Raw genomic sequence first — 27,628 nt, forward strand, 5'->3', positions numbered from 1 at the left:
AGCAGCAAGCATGGGAAATTCATCTTTGAAAATCCCATTTTATATATAGTGATTATAAATCACAGTAACCTTCATACTACAGTAAACATTTTTGTGTTTATATGAAATTGGACAAAAAAATAAGTGCACTTTATCAAATGTTGTACTATCCCAAATGATGAATACATGGGGACTATTGGAAAGGAGTAAATATGAAGTAGGAGTCCAGAGAAGTCAAGGACAGTCTGCTGATGCCCCCAGATACTCATTGTCCTTGAGCAAGTACCTTAGCTTTTGGGGGGCTTTTGTATCTCATCCATTAAATGGAATATACATATGTCACAATTTTGAGAAATTACTTAAAAGTAGAAACTACTCCAAAACCATAAGGCAAATATGTAACTAGTATACAAAACTAAATTAAAAGGAAATAAGACATCATTTCATAACACATAATAAAGATTCTGAAAACTTATACATGGTGTTTCACACGTTATGGTAGAGAGAGATAATTATGTGTCCACTGAGAAATGGACTTTTGAAAGTTTAATTGTATGAGAATATTAGCCATACTAAGCTTTTCAAAATCAACTAATTAATGTAATATGATAAAATGTTTATGTTGCAGTTATTCATTTATATTGTGCATTGTCAATTTAATTATTGTGGATTTTAAGTTCTCTTTGTTGACACTCATTTAATAAAAGGAAGAGACAACAATTTTTAGATATTTTAGTTCAAGAAAAAATACGTGGTATTCCTCTACAATCAGCTATGTTCAAACATGAAAGAAACTATGTTCAAATAGCAAAATGCGTTTTCTACTGTTTTTCTAGAAACCCATCTTATTGCTTTAATGCTGCTTTTTATTGGCCTGGTATTCAAAATGTGTTTTATACATTTGGAATTTACTTTATTAAAATGTATTTTAGTTTTTAGGTAACACCATTTATGTACTTCTAAATATCCATTTTATTTAAATAGAATACATGCCACTGAATCCTTTCAGACTTCATATATAGACCCGTTTTTCTTTCATTTCTTTCTTATATGATTTTAGAATAGCTGTTGGTTGACTCCCCAGGATTTACAACATTTCTTTCCTAATAAACTTTCAAACATAAATAACATTAGTATTTTACCAATAATTTCTTAAATAACCATTGAGAAAGAAAGAACCCCTTAGGTAAAGAGTGTTTTCATAATTTTCATTCAACCCCTGATTTTTGAAGTGACACATGGAAATTCTGAACTCTATCTTGAGTAAATAATAGTCAGCTGTGACTTGTGGACAATAATTCCTTTCAAAGAGCTTTTGTAATGCTGAAACCCACAAGAATGAGGCTTGAGTGGTTTTTGCAGCCATTGGGACTCCAAGACAGTATTGTAACCAAAATAGGAACTGACCTGAACAATAATAGAAAAGTAAACTAATGACCTCCTTCAGTGCTCTCCTTGGTTTCTAGAAGCTGAGTTCACCTTTTCCCTTCTGGCTTTAGTGTTCTCTCATGAAGCCCTCTGGAAATAAAACTTCTTTAAACAACCAGTCCTGGGAAAACCACTATCTTCTCAGAATTAGATTCAGATGCAAGGATACAATAATAAATACATTAAGGAAAGCCGGGCAAAGACACTGTTTAATATTACGTACCTTGAGAGTGGGTGAAGAATGTGTCACTGAGTGTAACATCATACAGAAAATTGAACACTCTCTGCATTCTTCCAGGCAGCAGGGAAAGTACAAACCATCATTTCTCATGGCTCAGCTTTGTGTCAAACACATATGTTAAGTCAGCAACTGGAATTCGAGCAGTTGTTCCACAAAGATGGCCTTTGTGGTAAAGAGGGAATCTGCAGCCTGAGACAATTGCTTGATATTCCCTCTCTCTAGAGAGAGAGAGAGCACATAAATGTGTCTGGGGCTGAGGCTGCTGATGACATTTCTGACAATAACATTAATATAAATTTCATTTTTCCTCTTGCAGAAGTGAATATGCAGGATATATACCATTATGTCTTCTTTTCTTGGTGGTGTAGGCTCTAAATCTATACATTGTTATGGCATTTCTATACTAGAGGAGTGAACTGCTCATGAACTTTTCCATTGTTGTTACTTGAGAGTTGTAATTTTTTAAAAATATATAACATTATTGGACAGAGACCCAGAATAAGGAAATGAATGCAATCCACATATATCTATTCTGACTGCTATTATCCAATTTACTTTCATTTTTTTCCTATTTTTCTGGTGCTTAAAATCCACTTTGTTGCCCTGGCTGGGGTATCTCAGTGGATTGAGCACGGGCCTGTGAAGCAAAGGATCGAGGTTCGATTCCCAGTCAGGGCACATGCCTGGGTTGAAGGCCAGTTCCCAGTGGGGGACACATGAGAGGCAACCACACATTGATATTTCTCTCCCTCTCTCCTTCCCTTCCCCTCTCTCTGAAAATAAAGAAATAGAATATTTAAAAAATCCACTTTGTTATTCACAATAACATTTCTATTGAGGGATTAACTTCCTTGACCCTGGTTTGCAAATGAAAACTGAATACATGCTAAACTGTTAAAAGGATCTGTTTTGAATCAATAGCTTTCTGAATCTTCTTTGTTTATCCTATTAAACCATCTCTCTTTGCACTGTTTCAATAAAACCAAATGGCAACCGTATGACTGTCAGAAATATTTTGAATATCACTGGAAATCAAAATTTCAACCATCTGAGATGAACAAAAAATTTGATTCTCATAACATCCCCATTGTTGGAGACATTTCAAAGTGAAGTATCATGCACCTGAATTTTGGGACATTTTTGAAATTCTTGAGGGATTTATTTTTATATGTTTGTCTTTAGTTGTTATTCAATTTTAATGCTATGATATATTATAACATGTTTGTCAAAATATTCTGGCTCAAATTGCAGGCCCTCAATACTAATTTTTGCCGAGTAAATGCAATTGAGACTTTAAAGCTATCTATGCATCTGCAGAGCATCCAAAATGCATGTTAGTCCTTGAATTTCATTTACTTTTTCAAAAGTCAAAGTTGAGAATGAGTTTAATATTTTTTTATCTTAGAGACTTCAAGGAACATAACAATTTATTAAATGGATAGTTTGAATTACCTTATAATCTACAAAAATTATGTTTTTGTTAAATCTCTAAACCCTATTTACAGTATAATTATTGGGAGAAGACTTTTCATGAGTCTCTCACGCTTCTGCACATCTGGTGAAAAAAGGGATTAGCTGTCTATTTTGCAGAATATTTTTAGAGACATTTGTGCAGGGAAGGGACTTGGAAGGTAGTGTCTCCCTATAAAGCAAATGACTGGTTTGCAAACAGCCTTGAGAAGTAGAGATAGTGTCTCCATCGGTGCAAAGGGTAGGTGTGCTTACAGTCCAGTATGATGAACATAACATCTCCCTCAAGATCCAGTATGTGTTTGACTACTAGGAAACACTCAGATTCTCTCAACCCAGGGTTCCTCTTATATAAACCAGCCCAATGCATTTGCTGGTGTCACATGGCTCTTTTCACTGCCCAGGGGGAATTGAAGCTTGGAGAATTGGCATGAGATGTGTTAACGCTATGAATACTGCTGTTTCTGTGAGTAATAAAAGTCTTTTATCTCTAACCCAGGAGACCTGTATCTTCTGCCAGAGTCCATGAAACTATGCCAGGGCAACTTATCTTACAACTAAGGCAAAAATCAGATGCTTTACAGTTCTGGACAGCATTGATTACAATTGATTTTCAGAGACACAGTAGGTGCTCTCACAAATGAAAGACTATGGTCAGTTTATTCATTTTTAAATGTGACTCCCATAATGAGATTTGATGACACTTCAGATATACAGACAACTTTTTTTTTTGATAAAGGCCAGTGAATACCTTGTCTTTTAAATATCAGAGAAATAAGCACAGGTTTTCAGGTGCACACACATGCAGATGTATTGCTGCTCGGGGGTAAATTTCAGGGAAAGTAAACAAAAGGATTACAGTTTTAATTTGGCATTCAGAAGTAGTAGTGGTAATAATAACTAGTTTCAACATTTATTGAAAACTTGCTATATATGCTTGGTATTGTTCTAAATGCATTATTTTTATCAGCTCATTTGTGTAACTCATATTTGGACACAAGATACACATTTCAAAGCAATTGGATGAACCCATTTGTATCTCAGGTAAGAGATACATGGGAAATGAAGCTTTAGCATTAAAATTGCATTAGGAACTAAGTTTTATTCATATTTTAACTTACATGTTCTACTGATACAATGAAGGGCATTGGTACTCATTGTGTCTGAACTGCCATGGATCAGGTCACATACATACAAACTTAATTTTTTTAGAAATCTTTTGATTCTGCATTAAAATTTAAATGCATTTTCAGTTTATATTTGCAAGTATTTAGTCCAGCACTTATGATAGAGACATTATATAAACACTCTCAGAGGCTTAGATATTTTGATTGTGTTCTTTTTTATTAGAAATTTCAATCATACTGTTAAATGGCTAAAATTAAATGCAACTATTTGTCATTGACAAATTATTATTTAGATTTGATGGGACACCATATTTCACCCACACATCAATATACATACTTTTTAGAGTGCAGTAAGATTTTTTTACTCCGTAAGCTTCATTGGAATGATTTGGACAGTTCCTCTGGGACCAGGATTTCGGCCAATGTTGTCTCACAGCATGGTTAGCAGATTGTTCCAAGTCTATGTGATATGTAGTTTCTAGTAGTTGTCACTGGTATTTTGTTTCTTTATGTACTTGATAATCTTCATGAATAAAATTACGCTTCTTTCTGAGGATACTCTAACCATTATAATGTAGATTTAACAAGAACTCTAGAAATATTTTTCTTAGATATGACTCTCTCAATGACTCAAGGCAAATAAGCTTTGGTTAACTTTTTAACCCAAACTGCTCAATTTGATTTGGAAATAAAGCAATAAAAAGCCACTTTTTATGTCCACAAGGCATCAAGAAATTTTCTGAAAGTTTTATTTATATCATTTAATTTTTACATATTTATGTTTGCTGCAGTTTTCAACAGTAGTAAAAAAAGCAGGATACAGTGCTGGCTGATGTGGCTCAGTGGATTGAGTGCAGGCCTGCAAACAAAAGGATCACTGGTTCGATTCCCAGTCAGGGCACATGCCTGGGCTGCAGGCCAGTTCCCAGTAGGGGGCACAGGAGAGGCAACCATACAGTGATGTTTCTCTCCCTCTCTCCTCCTTTTCCCTCTGTCTAATTATAAATAAATAAACAAAAAATCTTAAAAGAAAAAAATTGGATGTAAAACACAGTATGCTAAGTACGTGTTATAAACCACCTATAATCAGATAAAGCCAGTAAACAGTACAAATGTGATAATTAGACAGATGGCACAATATAAAAGAAAATATAAACCAGAATTAGATATCATCAACTTCCCTGGTCCATAAGTAATTTCAAAGTGAAAATTGTTCAAAGCTTCTTTAAATAGAAGAGAATTACATTGGGCGACTTTTGCTAATATCATGGTCTATAGCGGCTATGTGTATCATAAATTTAACCAAGTTTGAAAGTTTCAAATAATTTGCAAGAAAAATATTTATAAAATATTAAGCAGTATTTCTAGAACTTCAAAACAAATAGTTCATCTGGAAGTGAAAAAACAGTCAAACGAGAAACATTTAAGTAAAATGATTTGGTAGCTTGGTGCAAGAGCCTTTATTTAATTTATCACATTGTTCAAGCCACTTTAAATTTATTGTCTAATTAGCATTGGTTTAAAGATTATATAGTTCAATTAATATGAATAGACATACTTATTTAAATAACTAGCCATGAAATTATGCCAAGTTTGCTATCCTGGTTTATTCAGATTTTTTAAAAAAATCATCTGACATTCAAAGAAAACAAAACAAAGTATTAACATGGGAAGTTTATTATTATAAATTGATTTTATTATACCATCTTTCTAAATAGTGAAGGTAAACCTATCTCCCAAATAGACTAAACAGCCCACTCACTATTTCATATGGCAGATGTTTAAAAACCTCAGGTTACAAATTCAAGATTAGATAGCTAATATTATAATTAGAAGACAATTAAATCTTAGTTTTACTAGTTATCTCCCTTTGAGGAAGAGATTTCTAACATTCTTTAGTAAATGCTGAGGTATTAGGAAGACATGATTATGGATGATCTGATGTCAGCACAGAGTTGAGAGAAAAAGGCACAAAACATTACTGTTAGATAAGTTTGGGGCAACTTAAATAGGAGGACGAAGTGAGTGACAGGAACAATCCCACGGATTACTGCTTTGGCATGAAGATGCTAGTATCTAGTTTGCTTGCCAAATAAATTGACCAGAGAAAAAGAAAGTCAACAGATTAACTTCAGGAATTAAGCTTATTAATGGATTTCCATGCAGAAATGAATCTACCCATCGTGATAGGGAAAGGCTTTCCCAGCTGCTAGATTATACATTAAAATATTTCTGCACAAACTGCAGATGGGCTATAGATTTTTTTTTTCTTTTTAAATGAATGTTCATTGACCTAAGGCAATGAGTGCTGTATCTCTTCATTTTGGGCTAATTTGTATTTGAACCAAAACAAGTTGTTATGTTTAATCATGAACTGAATATATTTGAATAGAGATTGTTCATCTTCACAGTCTTCTCTCCTTTTTCCTTTATTTGTAGTAAAATTTCACTGTTCCGTCCATAATTTAAGAACCTGGAAGGAGGTAATTGGAATTGGAGGTAAATTATATTCTTTTGTGAAAAGTGTAATTATCGGAAGTTAGTTAAAAACACCTCAATTCTCTTTTAATTTCCATGCATGGAGCAGTTGTTTTGACAGATGGGTGGACTTTATTTTTGTAACCATCCGGGAAAAGACTGTGTAATGCAGGCTAATCAGTGCTACATATTTGTGATGTTTGTTTTTGAAGCTCTGTGCATTTGGCTCCTATATCATTTTCAGGGGGTAGACATTTTCTTTCTAATTTATTTTTCCAGGCTAGTATCTCTATGTGTAATTCCTCTGAAACTACACATTTGATCTGAAAGCACTAGAAACCCTTTAAAAAAATAAGTGTAAACAGTTTGTCGCTGAGGATGCTGAATCCTTGCTCCTCAGGTGTGGCCCTGGGATTTACTGCTTCATAACTGCCTTTAGTTTTACTTCTAGGCTAAGTTAACAGTTTATAATGCTGTGGGTCTGGAGTGCATTTCAGTGAAGTTAAACATCAGTGTGGTTGCCTGACTCTTGGGAAGCCAACTTGTTGCTAAGCTTGTCTGTGTATATCAACTTAAATTCCAAAAAGGATCAAGGTTTGAAAATGAATTCATTTTGAACTGATTACATTCTCTTTATTACGTTGTAAATCCGCCAGTGCTGAGCAAAGCAGTGCAGTTGTTTAATGCCAAAAAGTACATTACATTCTGAGGTTTAAGGATCGTCACGGTTCAGGAAAAGGTCAGGAACACTCCTCTTCTGTCTCCCCAGAACAGAAATGTGTGAAGTGTGTTTCCTCTTTTTGCCACGCTTCCTTCTTTTATGATGGAATGTCCAGGCTGCTTCCAAATAAAATGAATATCCTGTTTTGGAACAGTCAGAAACCTTGGCAGCAATAAGCTAAAGAATGAAGGCAAACGAAATATAGGATTAATACTCTTTTATGTAGGTTTTCGGTTTACAGAACAAATCCTTACCAATGTCTCTTTCAAGTTTGGGTTTTTTTTTCCATCTAGTTCTTTTAATTCACTGTTTCCTCCTCCATTATTGCTGGTGAATTTTCTCGAAGCTATTTGAACCAATTTTGAAAGTATTTAATTCAGTTTATTTGTTTTATTTCCGTCTTAACATACTATAAACCCAGGAAATTTCTCTCCATTTTATTTGCATCAGCCTTCACTTCAAAATAACATTGAGCTAGCCCCTGGGCATGGGAACAATACAACCTGCTGCCAACTGAGAGAGTTCAGGGGGAAATGAAAGGGATCGTTCCAGGCCTCAGGCCAGCAGGGTGGGTCTGGCTGGTCTGCAGCACAGATAGACGCTGGTATCAGCCTCCCCGGCCGTGAGGATGGTGTGCAGCATTTGCCAGATTTCACAGCTCTAGTTCTGAAGTCAATTTTTTTTCCAGCTGCTCTGTAGAGGAATAGCCGTCATGCTATAGAAGTTCTTCTTTGACAGCTAATAGAGAACACATTAAAATGATCATATTCAGTGTGACTCTTCCATAGTTTTCAAGAAGCCCAAGAATTTTTCAGCCATTAACTTTTGCCAATTAGTTATTGAATCTATAAGAGATAAGAACCCATGAATTCTATGATTTTAGGATTCAAAAGCAGTTACTGAGGTGACACCGGCCTTCATTTGTGGTCACAAATATTTGTGTTTGTAAGGAATTTCCTTCCTTTTATTTTTTTATTATGAAGAATTACAGCTTATTCTTAAATTTCTAAGATTCATCTAGGTATTACTAATAGGATTAGAGAATGCAAAATTGCATGAATGGTCTTTAAAAGCATGGCAGAGAAACTGTAATCCTGTTCTTTTATGAAATGAACAAAACATCCATCTGGGACTACGACTATTATTTATCAGGATATCCATTTGCTTACCAATATACATGCAGCCAATTTCTTGGTTTCAACATATGGTGATGGAACTGGTTATTTATAATCTTGAATCAACCCACAATCAGTGATGACTATCTTTATACAAAAGCAGAGTGTGTGGCCACCTACACGTTTCCAAGAAAGTGATGCAATAAAACGGTTTCCTGAAAATGAATTCTTTGCAAACTACTGAATTTTCTTAAAAGTATAAGTAAGTCCTTTGGGTAAGACCCATGAATGCTTCTTTTGTAAATCAGTTTATCGGCTGTTTCCCTTCCCACAACCTCTTTCCTCTGCCCAAGCATCTATGCCCCGCTCTCTTGGGGAAAGAGGAGTAACTGTTACAAAATGGGAACTTTGTTGCTAAGAGTCTTAGAGTTAAGTTGTATCAGTTTCGCAGTTTTGCTTAAGATGTACCATGTTCAAAGTGAAACATGGCTGAACTCCATGTACCCTTTACCTGAGGAAATTTTTCTTTATAGCAACTTGAAAAATCAGTTCATTTCAGAGCTTGGTTTTATATGTTATAATGCTTTATCAGACAAAAGTAAAAATCAGGATCTTAGTAGCATAAAACACAGCATGAGAAATGACATGTTTTTAGTAGTTACTCTCCTAAACTACTCAGCACATGTTAAGAAATCATAAGGAGTCATAACTCGAAATTTCTGTAGTTCATTTTTAGGGCAATATATTTATAGGACATCCTCAAGTTTTATCCTAGAAAAGTCAGTGATGTCGGGAAGCAATATTTTGAATTTAAAAATCAGTTATTTTATTGTAAATTGTGGGGAAAGGGGGACCCTAGTTCACTTTTGGTGGGATTGAAGACTGGCACAACCATCATGGAAAACAGTATGGAATTTTCTCAGAAAACCAAAAATGGACCTGCCTTTTGACCCAGCAATTCCACTGCTGGAATTATATCCTAAGAACCCTAAAATACCAATCCAAAAGAACCTATCTCCTTTTTCTTAGATAAATCTTTTTAACATTTCATATAATAAGGGCTTAGTGATGATGAACTCTTTAACTTGACCTTATCTGGGGAGCACTTTATCTGCCTTTCCATTTTAAATGGAAGCTTTGCTTCCCCACAATTTACAATAGCCAAGAGTTGGAAGCAACCTAGGAGCTCATCAGTAAATGAATGGATCAAAAAATTATGGTACATATACACAATGGAATTCTACACAGCAGAAAAAAAGAATGAGCTCCTACCCTTTCACAACAGCATGGATGGAACTGAAAAGCATTATGCTGAGTGAAATAAGCCAGGCGGTGAAAGACAAATACCATATGATCTCACCTTTAACAGGAAGCTAAACAACAAAACAAACAAGCAAGCAAAATAAAAACAAAGATACTGAAATAGAGAACAGGGGGACAGCGACCAGAGGGGAGAGGGGAGGGAATTTCAGGGGGAAAAGGGGAAGGATTTACAGGAACTAGTATAAAGGACACATGGACAACAACTAAGGGGGGTGGATAGGAGAGGGAGGTGGGGAGGTGGGGAGCATGCGGGGGTGGGCTGGGATGGGAGTAAAAGGCAAAAAACTGTATTTAAAAATAATTAAATAAAAAATGACCAAAAAAAGGAAAAAAATAAAATAAAAATCAGTTATTTTAATCAAGTTTGGTTGTCTGCCGCCCTTTTTAGGGAAAGAATAGAATTAAGCCCAGTATGATCAGATGTAAACACAGAATAGAGATGGCACATGGAAATGTACTTAAATTATTGTAACACCTCAGTCATATAGTCACCACTTGCTATACAAGCCCCAGTGCATTCTGAGCTTTCCCTTTGTGAGTCACGGAGAGTGACTTGAGGACTGTCACCCAGGTAGAGGTGCCAGGACCAACCTGGGCTCCACTGTGCTTCCCACCCTGCTGGTACTGTAGTCTGCCTTTGGTCTTTATCTGCACTTCTTATTATACATCTGGCTCTTAATTCCAAATGTTTATAGGGAAAAACAATCAAGTAATGAGGAAAGTGTATAATCAATAAAAGATGATATTTGGTATAATTTTATCATATGGATATTCAGATATTTTCAAAATAGATATACATTCCATGATGAACTCATATTTTCTATTTTCTACTTACATGTATTCAATTTTTAAGATTTGTGATTTGAGAGTAGGCCATAATATTTTTTAAGCTATTTGGAGAGTTTAAGGTTTTCTTCTTACAATGTTAATATAGATTCATCTATTTCAAATGTTTTGCAAAAATTGAGTATTTCTTGGTTGGGATTTTTTGACAATAAACTTATCCCATTTATATTATGAATATCTGACATTTTCCCTCAAATCTTTCCTGAATATGGGTAATAGAAAATTATTTTCCTCCATTGGATTTGCATATAGAATACAATACCATAATTTACTGTGTATAATGTGTAGTTTTTGCCCAGATTTTTTAGGGAAATTTAGGATGTGCATTATACATAAGTAGTACTAATTCCATATCTATATACATGTTTTTAATCCTTTTATTTATATTTATGCATTAATAGTGTAACTCTAGAAAGCAGTAATGATATCTATGTACAAAATAGTACCCTCAGTACCCTGGGATACCCTGGATAATCAGCTTTGCTGAACTTATGACAAACTTTCAGTGAACACAGTTTGGGCCAACAATTCAGCAAAATGCAATGAAGAGCAACATATTTTTTTTTTTTTAAAGATTGAACTAAATACTCTTTTTTTAAGATTTTATTTATTTATTTATCTTTAGAGGGGAAGGAGAGAGGGATAGAAACATCAATGTATGGTTGCCTTTTGTGAGTCCCCTGCTGGTAGTTAGCCTTCAAGGAACCGGCCTGCAACCCAGGTATGTGCCCTGACTGGGAATTGAACCACGATCGTCTGATTCACAGGCCCACGCTCAATCCACTGAGCTATGCCAGCCAGGGCAAGAGCAACATATTTTTATCCACAGAGTGAGGTAGATGATGCCCATTTTTACCCACGAAGTAAGGTAGATGGTGCCCATTGTTATCCACTTGATAACACAGGTGATGCTGACTTCATTACCATAGTGTGGACAGTGCACAACATTTCTCTTTGTGCACTTTAGGCCGGCTATTGGAAAATCCCTTGGAAAATGTTGTAACAGCTTTTGCACACTGCAAACTTTAAGCTAAAAGGTATTAAATATGCTAAAAAGCATGGCAACAGAGCTGCCAAGAGACACTTTGGACCTCCTTCCCTGGAGAGTGTCAGCAGATGGTGGGGCAAAAGGAAGAAAAGCTTTTTCAGATGCCTTGACAGAAGAAGGCAATGATAGGGAGACCTCCCAAAAGGCCAGAAGTGGAGCAGGAGGTAAAGACCTGGATTCTGGAGCAGTGTCAAACCAGGATCTCTGCTTTGACCAGGATGATACAAGAAGAATATAAAAGAATTGCACAAGAAAAAAAAAAAAAAAAAACAAGGATGGAAGCCCTGGCTGGTGTAGCTCAGTGGATTGAGCGCAGGCCTGCGAACCAGAGGATCGCGGTTCGATTCCCAGTCAGGGCACATGCCTGGGTTGCAGGCGGGTTCCCTGCAGGCCAACTCCCAGCAGGGGACGCACAAAAGGCAACCATACATTGATGTTTCTCTCCCTCTCTCCTTCCCCTCTAAAGATAAATAAATAAAAAAAAAACAAGGATGGTTTCTCAGGGACACCTAAATGGTGCTTTAATCCCATGAGGAGAAAAGGTTTGAGTGTGAGGATGTGAATGAAACTTGCCCCCAAACTTCCAGCAGCCTATGAGAATCAAGTTTTGGAGTTTCATTTCATGTTACCAATCTTCAAAAGACTTACAACTCTGAGCTGTCCCAATCGCCAGTAGGGATGAGGTCCAATTCACATTTGATGTGCCATCCAACAGAACTGTGGCATCAAAGGAGCAAAGGCCGTGGCTGTTAAAACAAATGGTCATGAGAAAACACATTTCACTCTTTTGGCCTGTTGTGTAGGGGGGCAAAGCTACTCCCTATGGTCATCTTTAAAAGAAAAACATTTCCAAAAGAAAAATGCCAAGTGGAGTTATTGTCCATGTTCATGAAAAAGAATAGATGGATGAAGAAGGCATAAAAATCATGTTTAATAAAGTCTGGTTGTGAAGGCCTACAGGATTACTTAACACAACAATTTTGCTTGTTTTTGATCACTTCAAAGTCCATGTTATGCAAAGTGCAAAAGCAATCGCAGTGGACTTGAAAACCCAATTTGATGGGTTTTCATGCCCACCAGGCATGCCCACCTGCTGGGCTCAGCAGCCAACTGCAACCTCTTAATATGTCAGTAAGCAAGCCCTTTAAAGCCCTAAAGAATGAAGAGTACACAGCGTGGTAAAGATTTGACACCTACAGGCAGGATCAAGAAAGCATCCAATCTGGCAAAAGCAATAGACTTTCAGGAAGTCCAGGAAGCTCAGAGAGTCTCAAAGAAGGTGGATCCAAGGAGGAACACACCAAGGCACATCATCATTACATTAGCCAAGATTAAAATGAAGGAGAGAATTCTAGAAGCAGCAAGAGATAAGAGGCCAGTCACCTACAAAGGAGTGTCCATGAGACTGTCAGCTGATTTCTCAAAAGAGACCTTACAAGCAAGAAGGGGCTGGAAAGAAGTATTCCAAGTCATGAAATCCAAAGACCTACAGCCAAGATTGCTTTATCCAGCAAAACTTTCATTTAGAATGGAAGGACAGATAAAGCGCTTCTCAGATAAGGTCAAGTTCAAGGAGTTCATCATCACCAAGCCCTTATCATATGAAATGTTAAAGGGATTTAACTAAGAAAAAGAAGATAAAAAATATGAACAGTGAAAGGACAGCAAACTCACAGTTATTAACAACCACACCTAGAACAAAAGCAAACTAAGCAAACACCTAAAACAGGAGCAGAGCCACAGAAATGGAGATCAGATGGAGGGTTAGCAACAGGGGAGTGGGAGGAGGAGGGATGGGAAGAAGGTACAAAGAATAAGTAGCATAGACAGTGGGGAGAAAATAGACAGGGGGAGGGCAAGAGTAGTATGGGAAATGTAGAAGCTAAAGAACTTATGACACATGGGCATGAACTAAAAGGGGGAATGGTGGGGGAGGAGGTATACAGGGTGGAGGGGAATGAAGGGGGAGAAATGGGACAACCATAATAGCATAATCAATAAAATGTATTTTTTTTATAGGAAAGCATTGCCCTGGCTGGTGTAGCTCAGTGGATTGAGCGTGGGCTGCGAACCAAATGGTTGCAGGTTCAATTTCCAGTCAGGGCACATGCCTGGGTTGCGGGCCAGGCCCCCAGTGGGGACTACAGTAGAGGCAACCACACATTGATGTTTCTCTCTCTCTCTCTTTTTCTCCCTCCCTTCCCCTCTCTAAAAATAAATAAATAAAAATCTTTAAAAAAATAAAATAAAATAAAAAGGAAATCATCCATAGTCCACTTTTGTGATTGGATCCTAAGATTGTGGAACAGTGTCTAGAAGGAAGTGGTTGTGAAATTGTTTAAAAAATATAGCATCAGCAATGCTATGGATGGAACTGAGGATGATGAAATTTACTGAGAGGAGGAAAGTGACTCTTCAGATTATACCAGTAATGTATATACTGAAGAAGACAATGCTTGTAATATTGACAGTGACAAAGAATTCTTGGTCTTCTATGATGTGTAAATATTGTAAATTCATTACCAGTACATAAAATTGTTTGTACTTTGTATCTGTTCTATGTTTTGTAATTATTTGTTACATAAAATTTCTTGTACCATAATACATCAAAAATGAATGCTAAAATTTCTTTATAATACAAAACAAGTATCTAAATATAAATAAAGATTTTAATTAAAAAATTAAAATAAAAGTTTTTTTACTGAAAGTTCAGGCCAAATATGTGAGCATGCATTATGCATGGCAGAATATGTGTCTATAGAAAGAATATAGTTTTTGTGATCCCTTATTCAGAAAATAAAATGCCAAGAATGTATGAACTTGTATAAATAATAAGATATGACTAGAATTTTCTCATCGGTAATTGTTCGTTACCTGGGGGAGCCACAGCTCATTGGGCAGGCATTCCATGGATGGGTTCATTATGTCCATGAACCTCTGAGAAGTCTTTTTTAATTATACCCCATCTGCAAAACACCCTTTAGCCTTCAGATACTCCAAACTCTAACATCCTCTTTATCTCATCTTAAATATGCCCACATTTTCTTTGAGGGTAATACAATATTTTCAGGGGGAGGCGGCTCTAACTTTTTGGAGTCCTTAGAGCTCACTATCAAGCAGCGCTTTTGAAGTTCAAGGTCAATTTGAACTTCAGAAGTCAGCATCATGGTTACTACTGATTTGTAAGCTTCATATTTGAAGAGAAGTTTATATTATCTTTTATTTTTGTTTTCCTTTCTAAAAAGAAATTCAAAGTTGACTTTTACAAACAAATTTTTACCACTGTACTATTTAACTACTATTTTAGCCAAATAATTTGCTGTTCTCATTTCTTGAAAAGGCACCTTTGATTATTGGTTATCTATAACTTTACCTTTGAATGAATTACAAATAATTTCATTAAAAGAGTTAGTGAAAGAAAACATTTTATTTAGCCCTCCAAAAAGTAAGAATTTCTGTGTTTTTCGTTCATTTGATATGAGCAAACAATAGAATAATAAGTCCTAAAAATGCTGTAAAAACAGACACACAAAAATCTGTTCAGTCATACTTAGCACCCTAGAGGATACCTCAGTCACGCTGAGTGCTAAATCCCTCTGGCCTTCCTTTTGTCTTACAGAGAGAATGTGCTAATTTCATCAAGGTGCTTACGGCTTACAATCAGACACACTTGTACGCCTGCGGAACGGGGGCTTTTCATCCAATTTGCACCTACATCGAAATTGGACATCACCCTGAGGTAAAGCTGGCTTTCAAAAAATAGCGTTTGCCCGTGACCCTTTCCTATTCAGATGCTTCACCACTCATCTCTTCAGGTCATTCAGCGGCTGGTTCACTATTCAGTGAGACCTACTTCAAATTCAGAGGCTGTTATTAATTTTAATCTGTGAATGCAAAAACAATGAGACCATCACTCCACAATAACGATGGAACAGGAGGAAGGAAGGAAGAAAGCACTTGCTTGCGCCCTGGATTACAGAGTCAGATCCATTTTGCATGTGCGGCAGATGTCAGCAGTCTGAATGCTCAGTGTTTTCTCCTTCATTTGGAGAGTGCCAGCTTCCCCCTCCATTTCCATCCTCAGTCAGAAGTGTCTGCCACCCCAGTTGTTTTCTTCTGCCTAGGGATGAAAAAGATGCCATACACGTGCACAGGGATCTGCTCTCCTGCGCTATCTAAATTAGTTACATGTGTGCTCAGCTAAGTGATGCTTTTATAGTTTGGGCTGCTATTTTAGTGAAATGGGAAAAAAATGTTTCCTTCATGTATCTGATTCCTTAAAGGATGTTCTAGTCAGAAATTTTAGTGAGGAGATTAAAATTAGGTAAATGGAAGTGGAAGTTGAAATTAGGGGAGTATTTACAGAAAAAAAGTTAGTAATATTAAAAGCAGTTTCATGAACTGGGCTTACCACTAGGCTTTGATTATAAGCCCTTTTATTTCTGCCTCAAAATGCTTAGGATAAAAGTGTGCATGCAGTGAGAAAATCATTTGTGACAGAATTTTCTTCCAAACCGGAATTCCGGAATACTCAACAAATGAAGGATTTGTTCCCAGAATGTTTCTGAAACCCTAAAGATAAAATATAATTTACATGTGAGCCACTTCTGTATAACTTAAACTCCAGACTCTACATTTTCTTAAGAGGTCCGAAATCAACACAAATGTGTTTTTTCAACCCAAAGACTTAGGAATCAAAATGATGTCCTGACACTGTTTTAGAAATTATTTCTTACACATGGTTCTGGAGACTTTGTACACAACTTTTTAGCAACCTCTGGATAAATCCCTCCCTCTTTGCCTCCTTATCAGACATTTTTAATAGTCGGGCGCCTTGGAACACAAACCTGAGTAGATTGTTTCATTGTTGTTTTTTTTATTCTGGAGATAACTCTAGAGAATTCCCTAATATTATATAGCACCTCTTGCATCTCCCAGGCATCACGCTGTCAAGCAATGGCGTCAGGGGAGCCGAGCTCCTAGCACAGGTTGGTGGAAAAGACATGGGCTTTGTTGTCACATCTGACTTTGATCTTGTTCTGCAATGTACTAGCTGTGGAGCACTGCAATAGTTATTTAACCTTTCTGAGACTCTGTCTCACAATATGTGAAACAAAACTAAACAAATCCTCTTTGATCTTCAGTATTCATATATTTTAAGTGAGAGGTTGACTATTCGCCTCCCACTTCCTTCCAACCCTCCTAGCGGGGCCGACCCATTGACATTTTCGCTATAGAAACTCAAGCAGTTCTAATCCCATCCTTGTTAAAAGCATGTCCTCTGGCCTCCGACTGCAGGCTTTTGTCCAACCTCAGTCAATACTAGATGCTTGAAATGGAGCAAGCTAATCTTTTTCTCCGTGTCTCTGTTTCTAATCTAGAAAATAGTAGAGAACAGCCCATACCTAATGCCATTGTTATGAGAGTCGAACATTGTCTAAAGCATTGTAGGTGCTGAAAATGTCAGTTATAATTTTTGAAATATAAACCTGCATCTCAAGGCTGAGAGACATTGCACTTTTTCATGTTAGTGCTTAAACATCACCTTCACTTCATCAGAGTCTGTGAATGATAGCTTTCTGCTCTCACTCTTGCCAGGTGATTCTAACCTTGTCTTGTTTTCCTTCATTTTTAAATTTGAAGCTTAGATGACCTTAAGTTAAATACCATATATTGTTGCCATATTTTTTCTTTTTCCCAAAAATGTCCATTTTGTTTTGTTTTTGAAGTTACTATTTTGTACAGTTCACAACATGTTCCTTCTCAACTCATCAATTAATTACTCACTGCTGACTTATGGGTAGGTGGGGTGATGGAAACACACAGGTTCTGAAGCCAGGCCATTTACTCGGGCAAATGGAGGAGGTCACTTATTTGATTGAGATAGATGTATAAATATCCCATGTGATCTTCTTTGATGTGGGATATTGTGGTGCAGGTATTTTTCTAACATTCTGAATCGCAGACCCTTTGAGAGAGGTCTTCTTTAAGAAGATTGGTGGTCTTTATTTGTGTGGCAACTATATATTGGGAAGTACTGCTGCGCACTGTTTAGGATTTGGCAAGAAGATGCTTATTCAATTACCTAGGATATATAGAGTAGTCTAGACAGTCTATCTCAGAATTCCTGGAAAAAATTATCAAGATAGTTTGTCTAGATGACATAAAATTTAATTTTCAATGCTTAAGCTTCCTTAAGAGAGAATCTGTTTTAAATTGATGTATGCTGGTACTTATGATACTACCCTTGGACTTAAACAGTTACGCTGTTTGTGGAGTTTGGTAAAACAGACAATGGGTGCTTCATACCATTAGGGAAAAGATAACGGAAATGGAAGGATTGGAAGAGTAAGAAATAAAATAGCAATCAGACCAAGGGCAGGAATTTTAGATTAGAGTTCATAATCTTTCATGAAGTTTGAATTCAGCACCTTATTTGCAAGGATGGTTTTTCAGGTGAGAACAGGACACATTTTTGTCCTAGCTTCTATTTAGAAATAACATGTGCATTCTGCCATTACCTGCCTCACACTATGTAAAATAATGAAATAGTTTCCTTTAAACTCTGTCTAGCCCTTATGTATTTTAAATAATTTTATCATACAAAAAAGGATATTTTGCTTTGTCATGACTTTAATGGACATTCAGTTTTTTTTAATTTTTGTTCTTATTAAAACTTAATTTTAAATTTAATTCTTGTTCAAGTACAGTTTTCTGTCTTATGTTCCCAGCCCTGTCCCCCCACAGTGCTCCCCACCTCCCTCCCATTTCTGCCCCCTACCTTAGTTATTGTCCATGTGTCCTTTATACTCGTTCATGTGAGTCCTTCCCCTTTACCCCTATGATTCTCTCCCCTCTCCCCTCTGGACCCTGTCAGCCTGTTCCTTATTTGAGTGTCATTGGTCATATTTTGCTTGCTTGTTTGTTTAGATTCCTGTTAACAGTGAGATCATATGGTATTTGTCTTTCACCGCCTGGCTTATTTTGCTCAGCATAATGCTTTCCAGTTCCATCCATGATGTTGCAAAGGGTAGTAGTTCCTTCTTCCTTTCTGCAGCATAGAATTCCATTGTGTAAATGTACCATAGCTTTTTGATCCAGTCATTTACCGATGGGCATCTAGGTTGCTTCCAACTCTTGGCTATCCCAAATTGTGCTGCTATGAACATCGGGGTGCATAGGTCCTTCTTCAACAAATGGTGTTGGGAGAACTGGACAGCTACATGCAAAAAAATGAAACTCGAGCACCAACTTACACCATACACCAAAATTAATTCAAGGTGGACATTCAGTTTTAACATTCATTTTTCTTTTTTACAGTGTTCTTTCTTTAAAATAACTTGTCTTACATTGATTTCCTGGGACTGTTGACACTCATTGTTAAAAAATGGCCTTATGGGCTACTATTCCAGGTAGCCAATAGTCACCAAAATAACAATATCACTTTTAAAGTAAATCAAAACTTTCTTTGTCATTTAAAAACTTCATATCCTCTTGGAGGAAATTAACAATTCCTTTTAAAATGATAAGCAGTTTGCAAAATAGTCTGCTCATTTATTCTTTAAGCAGACCTTAGTTTACTTTCCTCGCATTTTAACAGCAGTACTTACCTTCCAAACCTACTCTTGCTGTATAGTGAATACCCTCTGACCACACACAGTATGTCATTGATTGCTGTATTAAACAGATATTCTGTTTCCTGTAGTACTTTGGGGAATTGGTAGACATATTAATTAACTCCAGTTCCATAAGATGTGTGTCAATCAATTCTTGGGTATCTGCCAATAGTACTTGACACTGCAGATAACTGCCCGTGAGGTCACATACTTCATACACATGTATGTGTTTATCATAAAAATACATTCAGAATTCATGGAAGGAATGATTCAGAGCTAGAGTTCAGATGAGTTTTGAGTTTAAGCTGTTAGCATCCATGCCACTCAAATGAAAATTGTAAGTCATCCTTAAGAGAGAAAATAGTCCCAAGTGGCTTATGATATATAGTATTTCTCTTTCAAACTTACATCTCTTAAAAAAATGTGTGGATTTAGGACAAGTATAGCTTTTCCAAGAAGTCTCTGGATGTTTTCTCTGATTCCAAATAGGCCTCTTATGTGTACTGAGCAGGAAATCTAAAGAAAGATGGACTCAAATGAGAGCTGGAAAATATTAACTCTATAAATACTCTCATAATCTCATGACCTCAATTTATGATTGAACCAAGAGGACGTTAAGAAATGCAGTGAAGCTTAATGGCTATCTGCAACGTCATTTCTACAATGACAACCAATATATCTACATATAAAATGCAGTGTTTTGTCAGGTTCTCCCCTTCCACCAAGAATAAGAGCTTGCTTTTATGTGAAACTTTGAATCAAATGCTTTTACTACCAGTCCCCTTGGCCTATGCTCTTTAAGTGGTAGCTAGTGTTCTGTTGACTAATCTGTGCATTTAATTTAACATCTTCTAATTGACTTATCTCTCAATATTTTATATTATTTAGCCCAATAGACACAAGTTTATTTATATGAGGAAATACTCAAGCTAAAAAAATTAGATATGTTGGCAAAGCAATGTTTGTTTTGTTTTGAGTAAATGACATCTTTTGATCTTTCTCAGATCCTACATTGGAACGGATTTACTTTCTGGTAGGCTAACCTAGATGGGAACTGTCAGGATTCCTTGGTGATTTCTTTTTGACTACTCATTATTTCCCAGAGGCAGTATATCCCTCATTTGCATTACCAACCTGAGCCAAATGTGGGTAGAGTAACTCCATAATGGTTTCTAGGATTTTCTTATCTTTCAATACTTGCATCATGTTGGAAAGTGGACCTGTACAAGTTATTGTGCTTAATAAACTTGTTTTTCCTGAATATTTGATACATAAACACCATAGTTATGAGATTAACGTCCTTTTACCCTATACTACTTATTTGGTTCAGTTGTAAAAACCTTTTTTTCTCACAGTATTTTATTTCTAAGAACAATAAGAGACAAAAATAGATGTGTTCACATTCAGTTCTGAACTCATAGGATATTTAATTTCATGTTTTAGCAGATCTGGTTTACCTATTGCCAGAAAAATAATTCAGAGAAAAATTAAACAACTTTATAAAGGATATATTATTACAATGATATTATTATTAATTATTTATTTAAAATGATTTATGTATGGTACTCAATTTCTGAATAGCACCTTTATTCACAACACATCAATATAGATATAAGGACTAAATCATATACAGCCATTAGCCAATGTATTTTCTTTCTCTTTATCATGAATTATCTAGATCAATAATCTTACTTTCACTGGAGCTAGCCTATCACTGGAGCTTACCTCCCAAACTTACGTCTTCTTTTACTGTGCCCTCTTAGATACCTCAACACTCATTCCCCCATATAATCTCTTTTAAGAGGAAATTTCTACCCATAAAAACTTTAATTTCTTATCAACATTACCTCTTACAAGACACAAAAACCCATTGCTTGCTCCCCTGTTGGTCCTTTTTCATCTTATTTGTTCTCTGTCTTCCATTATGACCCTTTCTGTGCACTTGAACTCTAGTTCTGTGTTTTCTTTCCTCTATTTTTTGTCTCCTTGCCTATATTACTTCCGTTGAAACCAAAGTTTAAGATAGGAGAAGTATAGCTTGGATTTAGAGGCAAGAAGAAAGGTGTTAGTTTGATACACAAGAAACATAAAAATAACAGGATAAACTTGGACTGAATTTCTGCAAATCAAAATACATTTGCCTTCTCTTGCTATGTGCTTCAAATCGGCATCAGCAAGCTATCTTGCAGATTTAATTTAAAACATGATAGTTCATTGTTAGTATACAAAAATACCTTTGATTTCTGGATATTGACTTCATAACCCACTGTTTTGCCAAATTCATTTATTAGTTTGAGCAGTTTTTTTGGTAGAGTCTATAGGATTTTCCATGTACACTATCATGTCATCTGCAAACAATGACAGTTTTGTTTCCTCCTTTCCAATTTGAATGTATTTTATTTCCTTTTCTTGCCTGATCACTGAGACTAAAACTTCCAATACTGTATTAAATAGAAGTGGTGAAAGTGGACAATCTTGTCTTGTTCCTGATCTTAGTGGAAAAGATTTTAGTTTTTGCCCATTGAGTATGATGTTGGCTGTAGGTCTTTCATATATGGCCTTTATTATATTGAGGAATGCTCCCTCTAGTCCCACTTTGCTGAGTACCTTTATTATAAATGGGTGTTGTACCTTATCAAAAGCTTTTTCCACATCTATTGATATGGCCATGTGGTTTTTGTGGTTGCTTTTGTTTATGTGGTGTATTACATTTACTGATTTGCGGATATTGAACCATCCTTGCATCCCTGGGATGAATCCCACTTGGTCGTGGTGTATGATCGTTTTGGTGTATTGTTGGACGCGATTTGCCAATATTTTATTGAGGATTTTAGCGTCTATGTTCATCAGTGATATTGGCCTGAAGTTTTCTTTCTTTGTTGTGTCTCTATCTGGTTTTGGAATTAGGATGATGCTGGCTTCATAAAAAGAGTTGAGGAGTTTCCCATCATTTTGGATTTTTTGGAATAGTCTGTAAAGAATAGGGGTTAGCTCTTCCTTTAATGCTTTGTAGAATTCTCCTGTGAAACCATCTGGTCCAGGGCTTTTTGCTATCAGAGAGATTCAAATTAAAACCACAATGAGATATCACTTTACACCAGTGCGAATGGCTATCATAAACAAAGCAATAAACAACAAATGTTGGAGAGGGTGTGGGGAATAGGGGACTCTGGTCCACTGTTGGTGGGATTGTAGACTGGTACAACCATTATGGAAAACAGTATGAAATTTTCTCAGAAAACTAAAATTGGACCTGCCTTTTGACCCAGCAACTCCACTGCTAGGATTGTATCCTAAGAACCCTAAGGATACAATCTCACCAATCCCAAAGAACATATGCACCCCAATGGTCATAGCAGCACAATTTACAATAGCCAAGTGTTGGAAGCAACCTAGGTGCCCATCAGTAAATGAATGGATCAAAAAACTATGGTACATATACATAATGGAATTCTATGCTGCAGAAAGAAAGAAGGAGCTCCTAACTTTTGTAACAACATGGATGGAACTGGAAAGCATTATGCTGAGTGAAATAAGCCAGAGGTTGAAGGACAAATACCATACGATCTCACCTTTAACAGGAAGCTAAACAACAAAACAAACAAGCAAGCAAAATATAACCAAAGACACAGAAATAGAGAACAGGCTGACAGTGACCAGAAGGAATGGGGGGGGGGCGGGAATTTCAGTGGAAATAGAGGAGGAATTTAGAGGAACAAATATAAAGGATACATGGACAACAACTGAGAAGGGTGGAAATGGGAGGGAGGGGGGAGCACGGGGCGGGTGGGGTAGGATGGGAGTAATAGACAGAAAACTGTACTTGAAAATAATTAAATATATTTTTAAAATAATAAATAATAAATAAAAATCCATTCAAAATAAAAAAAAGTGTAATGTCAAAGCTTTGGCTGAGCGTTTTTGTAGTTAAGGCAATAGCCACTGAAATGTTAGAAAAGTTGTTATTCTAAACAATTCATGATGGAACCAGAATTGGTACAATTAGACAGGTAAAGGAGGAGCAGAACATTGATGGAAGGAGCCAACCAGGCTTTACCTGAANTTTTAAAAAAATAAATAATAAATAAAAATCCATTCAGCCAAAAAAAAAAGTGTAATGTCAAATCTTTGGCTGAGCGTTTTTGTAGTTAAGGCAATAGCCACTGAAATGTTAGAAAAGTTGTTATTCTAAACAATTCATGATGGAACCAGAATTGGTACAATTAGACAGGTAAAGGAGGAGCAGAACATTGATGGAAGGAGCCAACCAGGCTTTACCTGAATGTGGGCATTGATCCCATGCTTGGATCACACCCTGGGAGGGTGTGAAAATGAAGTATTTCAATTAGAAAAATGCTTCTCATCCTTAGTAGTAGTTTCAAAGCCCTGCCTGTGAGTTTGTGCTTGGGAAGTGTGTAGTTGTGCGGGTTGGGGCTGTGGGCTGGGTGGTTCGACAGCCCCACAGATACCTGCTAGACATACAGAATAGGAAGTCTTGGCCGCAGCCTGCCTGAGTGAGAGCTCTTGGATGGAACAAGACTAGCAGCATTCATCCTGGCCTCGAGGGCTAGTGGATGTATAATACCCAAGTCCACTCTGGTGGCCCTACTTGAGCCCCAGTGGGGTGTTAGTCTAAACCGAGCAGCTCAGCCTTAGGGAAATATACCTTCAGAAAAAGCTGCTAAAAATCTCAGTTGAGACCAACTCGCTGGGTAGAATGAGATTTCCCAAAAGGTGGATTGAAATGTTCTTAGTAGAATACACATGATGTATTGTAGAATTGTATACCTGAAGGCTGTATAATTTTAATGTCACCCCAATAAATTCAAATTTAAAAAAACCATGATAGTTCACTTTGATGATAATCTGAAAAATTATATAAGTATATGCTAAATTACTTGGGTAACTATAGATCATGTAAAATCTGAAGACCTCAGTGTCTTTTTTTTTTTGGCTTGAGGTTATGATCATGTGAGTGCCAAGAATATTCCTTTAGTTTTCTTGAACTAGTGAGAAAGAAACAATGGTTGACTCCATAAGCAAATGCTGCTGTCCTGCCAAGTAAAGGCCAAAGCAAGGTCACATTGGGCTGAATGAATTAAGATGCTGCTGTGGTTCGTGCAGAAAAAAGTGGCTAGGGAATGAAATCATCCCAGAGCACAGAGGAAGCTAGGACTGCCAGCCCTCAAGTCTGCAGCTTCTAGTCACTAGAACCATGTTAATATTGTGAGATGTTTGCTTTTCAGCATAGACAACAACATCATTGTCAGTCACACTGTATTACTATTGCTAACTTTAATTGTATATGTTTTCCAGCTTTGTTGGCACTTAATTTTAACCAATAAGTATGTACACATAGTTTGATTTACAATTCTAGAAATGTAGGTACTATTAGAAAATATACAAAGTAAGGTAATTCTGGCGACCCACTAAGAAGATACCTTGTGGTGCTTTTTAAGCAGGAGGTGTCGCTTGTTCCCTATGTCCACGTCTAGGGACACTTCCCTTGCCCTAGTGTAACGACCTCTGGCCTAGGGCTCCCCAGGACATTCAGCTCCTCCAGGCTTCACATGGATGATCTACATGGTTTTAATACTGCTCTTCCCCTACCTGAGAATGTCTCATGCACTTAGAACACATCAATTATTATCTCCCCAAACTAAAACCAGCTAACCTGAGGTTTTAAAAATGGATACAACACATATTTTAAGGTGGAAATATTAAGTAGAAATGAATCAAGAAGCTCTCTTAAGGCAAGTAAATAGAAGAGCCTGTTATAATAGTTACACACGGACCTTCTTACCCTACATTAGCATCTTGAATTCTACATTAGGGTTTTATAGAACAGTTCTAACAGAAGTATAATTCAAGGCACAGCTATAATTATAATTACTCTAGTAGCCACACTAGAAAGAGTAAAAATAAATCAGTGAAATTAATTTCAGTAACATATCTAACTCATTATATGCAGAATGTGACCATTTCAGTTTATAATCAATACAAAATTGTCAATGACATTTACATTATTTTTTGTACTACCATGGAAATTTTGAGTGTGCTCTATACTTATAGCTCAACTCAATTAAGTCTAGCTAATTTTGCCCCCTCGATAGCCTCGTGTGGCTAGTGCTACAGTGTGGAACAGCTCAGGCATAGAAGGCAGGGCAAATATGAAATGCAGGATGCCTCTTATCTATAGTGACATTTGTGCAAGGTATTTACGATTTCATTTATGCAATCAAATGTTGTTGCTTATAACGTCACTTAAACTGTTTTACATTTACCCATTAAAACAGTGTCACAAAAACCTAATGAGATCCACCCATTGAATCAACTGGAGAAGAGCCCCAGGATTCCTAGACATGGTACACATTGAACTTCAAGAGGGTGGAGGAGAACAAAATGTTTTATAATTGTGTAACAATTTTAACATTATGATAACTTTTCAGATATCTTATGGTAAAATTTCAAACATTATATGCTCTCTGTTGCCATTCACTGAAATATAAATACACGTGAAGGTCTTTATTTCTGAGAGAAAAGGAAAGCACTCACTATTGTTCTGGAACATTGAAAAGATAAATATGATGTCATAGTTTTGTTTATATAAAAATCTGGACTCTCTGCTTCAGATTCATGCAGCTCTCATGAAAGCACTTGCACTTTTCATGTGGGATGGACCTACCCTTATAAATCTTGAACAGTCTCACTGTGAAAGCTGACGTATGCAATTAGAGCAAGTCACAAAGACATATCATTATGTAAGTTGCTAAGGTGTGTTTCACTGCACTGACTCTAAGTACAATAAGAATTATAAGGAACAAAAAGAGAGATCCCGAGGTGCAGCAAGGCAGCAGTCAGAGTAGTCCGTGGCAGCCTTGTGAAGGGGGGACCGGACCAGCATCATAGCAGGAGTCATTTTGGACAGGGTGGGAAGTGGAGAGGAAGAAACAGCAAAGACTGGTGATGTGAATCGGCATGGCGTTGTAAAATAGCACTAAAGTGAAAAGAAAAGATGCTATAATAAAACCAGATTTCCAGAAAAGAGATTTTAATAAATAGATGTGAGGGAACAACAGGATATAATGGAGGTGTTTATGTATAGGGTTCCTCAGATTTACAGCTACAGTTCTGCTCAGCAGCTACAGTCAATGCCCAACTGATACTGTAACAATTTGTGTTCAGATGAGTGATTCAACAGAGGAAAAATCAACTAGTGAAAATACAGAAAACACATCTTTAAGCAGGGTCCTCATCATGATGTTGAGGAATAAAAATGCAAATGTCTGCCTCAAATGGCATATATATATATATATATATATATATATATATATATATATATATAANATAATGGAGGTGTTTATGTATAGGGTTCCTCAGATTTACAGCTACAGTTCTGCTCAGCCGCTACAGTCAATGCCCAACTGATACTGTAACAATTTGTGTTCAGATGAATGATTCAATAGAGGAAAAATCAACTAGTGAAAATACAGAAAACACATCTTTAAGCAGGGTCCTCATCGTGATGTTGAGGAATATAAATGCAAATGTCTGCCTCAAATGGCATATATATATATATATATATATATATATATATATATATATATATATAACTTCACCATAGGTGAAGACATCAGTAATAATAAGAATTATACTCCCAATAAATAATATTTATTGAATAATTAATATATGTACTATCTGCCTATTTTAAATATATTACCTCAATTAATCTTCACAAAATTTTATGAAGTAGGTACTCTTAGTATCCCCGTATAACTGTTAAGGCTTCTGTGGGTACTTTGTAATGAGCCCGAGGCATGCATGCCATCTTTATGTCTGATTCTAGAACCCATTCCTTTGCAAGGAAACACCAGCAGCACGCAGTGGGGAATAAAGTGTAAAATCATTAACTTTGATTTAGGGGGTCAAGTCAGGGATTTCATCTTAGGTTTATTTTATACTTAAAAATTTCTTGTGCCTGGTTTGAACAAGGTGATGAGTATAAAGAAGGAACAGTTGATGAAGTGAACCTAAGACTATACTTTCAGAGATCATTTCTACAGTTTGTTGATGAAGTGAACAAAGACCTTCACATTTAAGCTGGACTTTGAAAATTGGATGAAGTATTGGTGGATGTGGAAGATAATTAAGGTGATAACAACCATGAATAGAAGGACAGAGATATAAAAAGCCAATAGAAAAATGGTAAATATCCCATTGTGCAGAGAGTATAGTG

The 27,628-nt window shown here is 36.4% G+C and overlaps 1 protein-coding gene across 1 annotated transcript in view; it reads left to right on the forward strand.

Moving 5' to 3' along the window:
- SEMA3A (semaphorin 3A) overlaps positions 1-27,628 on the forward strand; it is a 323,208-nt gene that overhangs the window by 177,250 nt on the left and 118,330 nt on the right. Inside the window, exon 5 of the mRNA XM_037066142.1 lies at positions 15,396-15,515. Within this exon, the coding sequence (XP_036922037.1) occupies positions 15,396-15,515 (120 nt within the window). The remainder of the gene's footprint in view (positions 1-15,395; positions 15,516-27,628) is intronic.

The sequence above is a fragment of the Sturnira hondurensis genome, unplaced genomic scaffold, assembly GCF_014824575.4.
Source record: "Sturnira hondurensis isolate 20B ecotype Veracruz unplaced genomic scaffold, ASM1482457v3 Scaffold0016462, whole genome shotgun sequence".
Lineage (NCBI taxonomy): Eukaryota > Metazoa > Chordata > Mammalia > Chiroptera > Phyllostomidae > Sturnira > Sturnira hondurensis.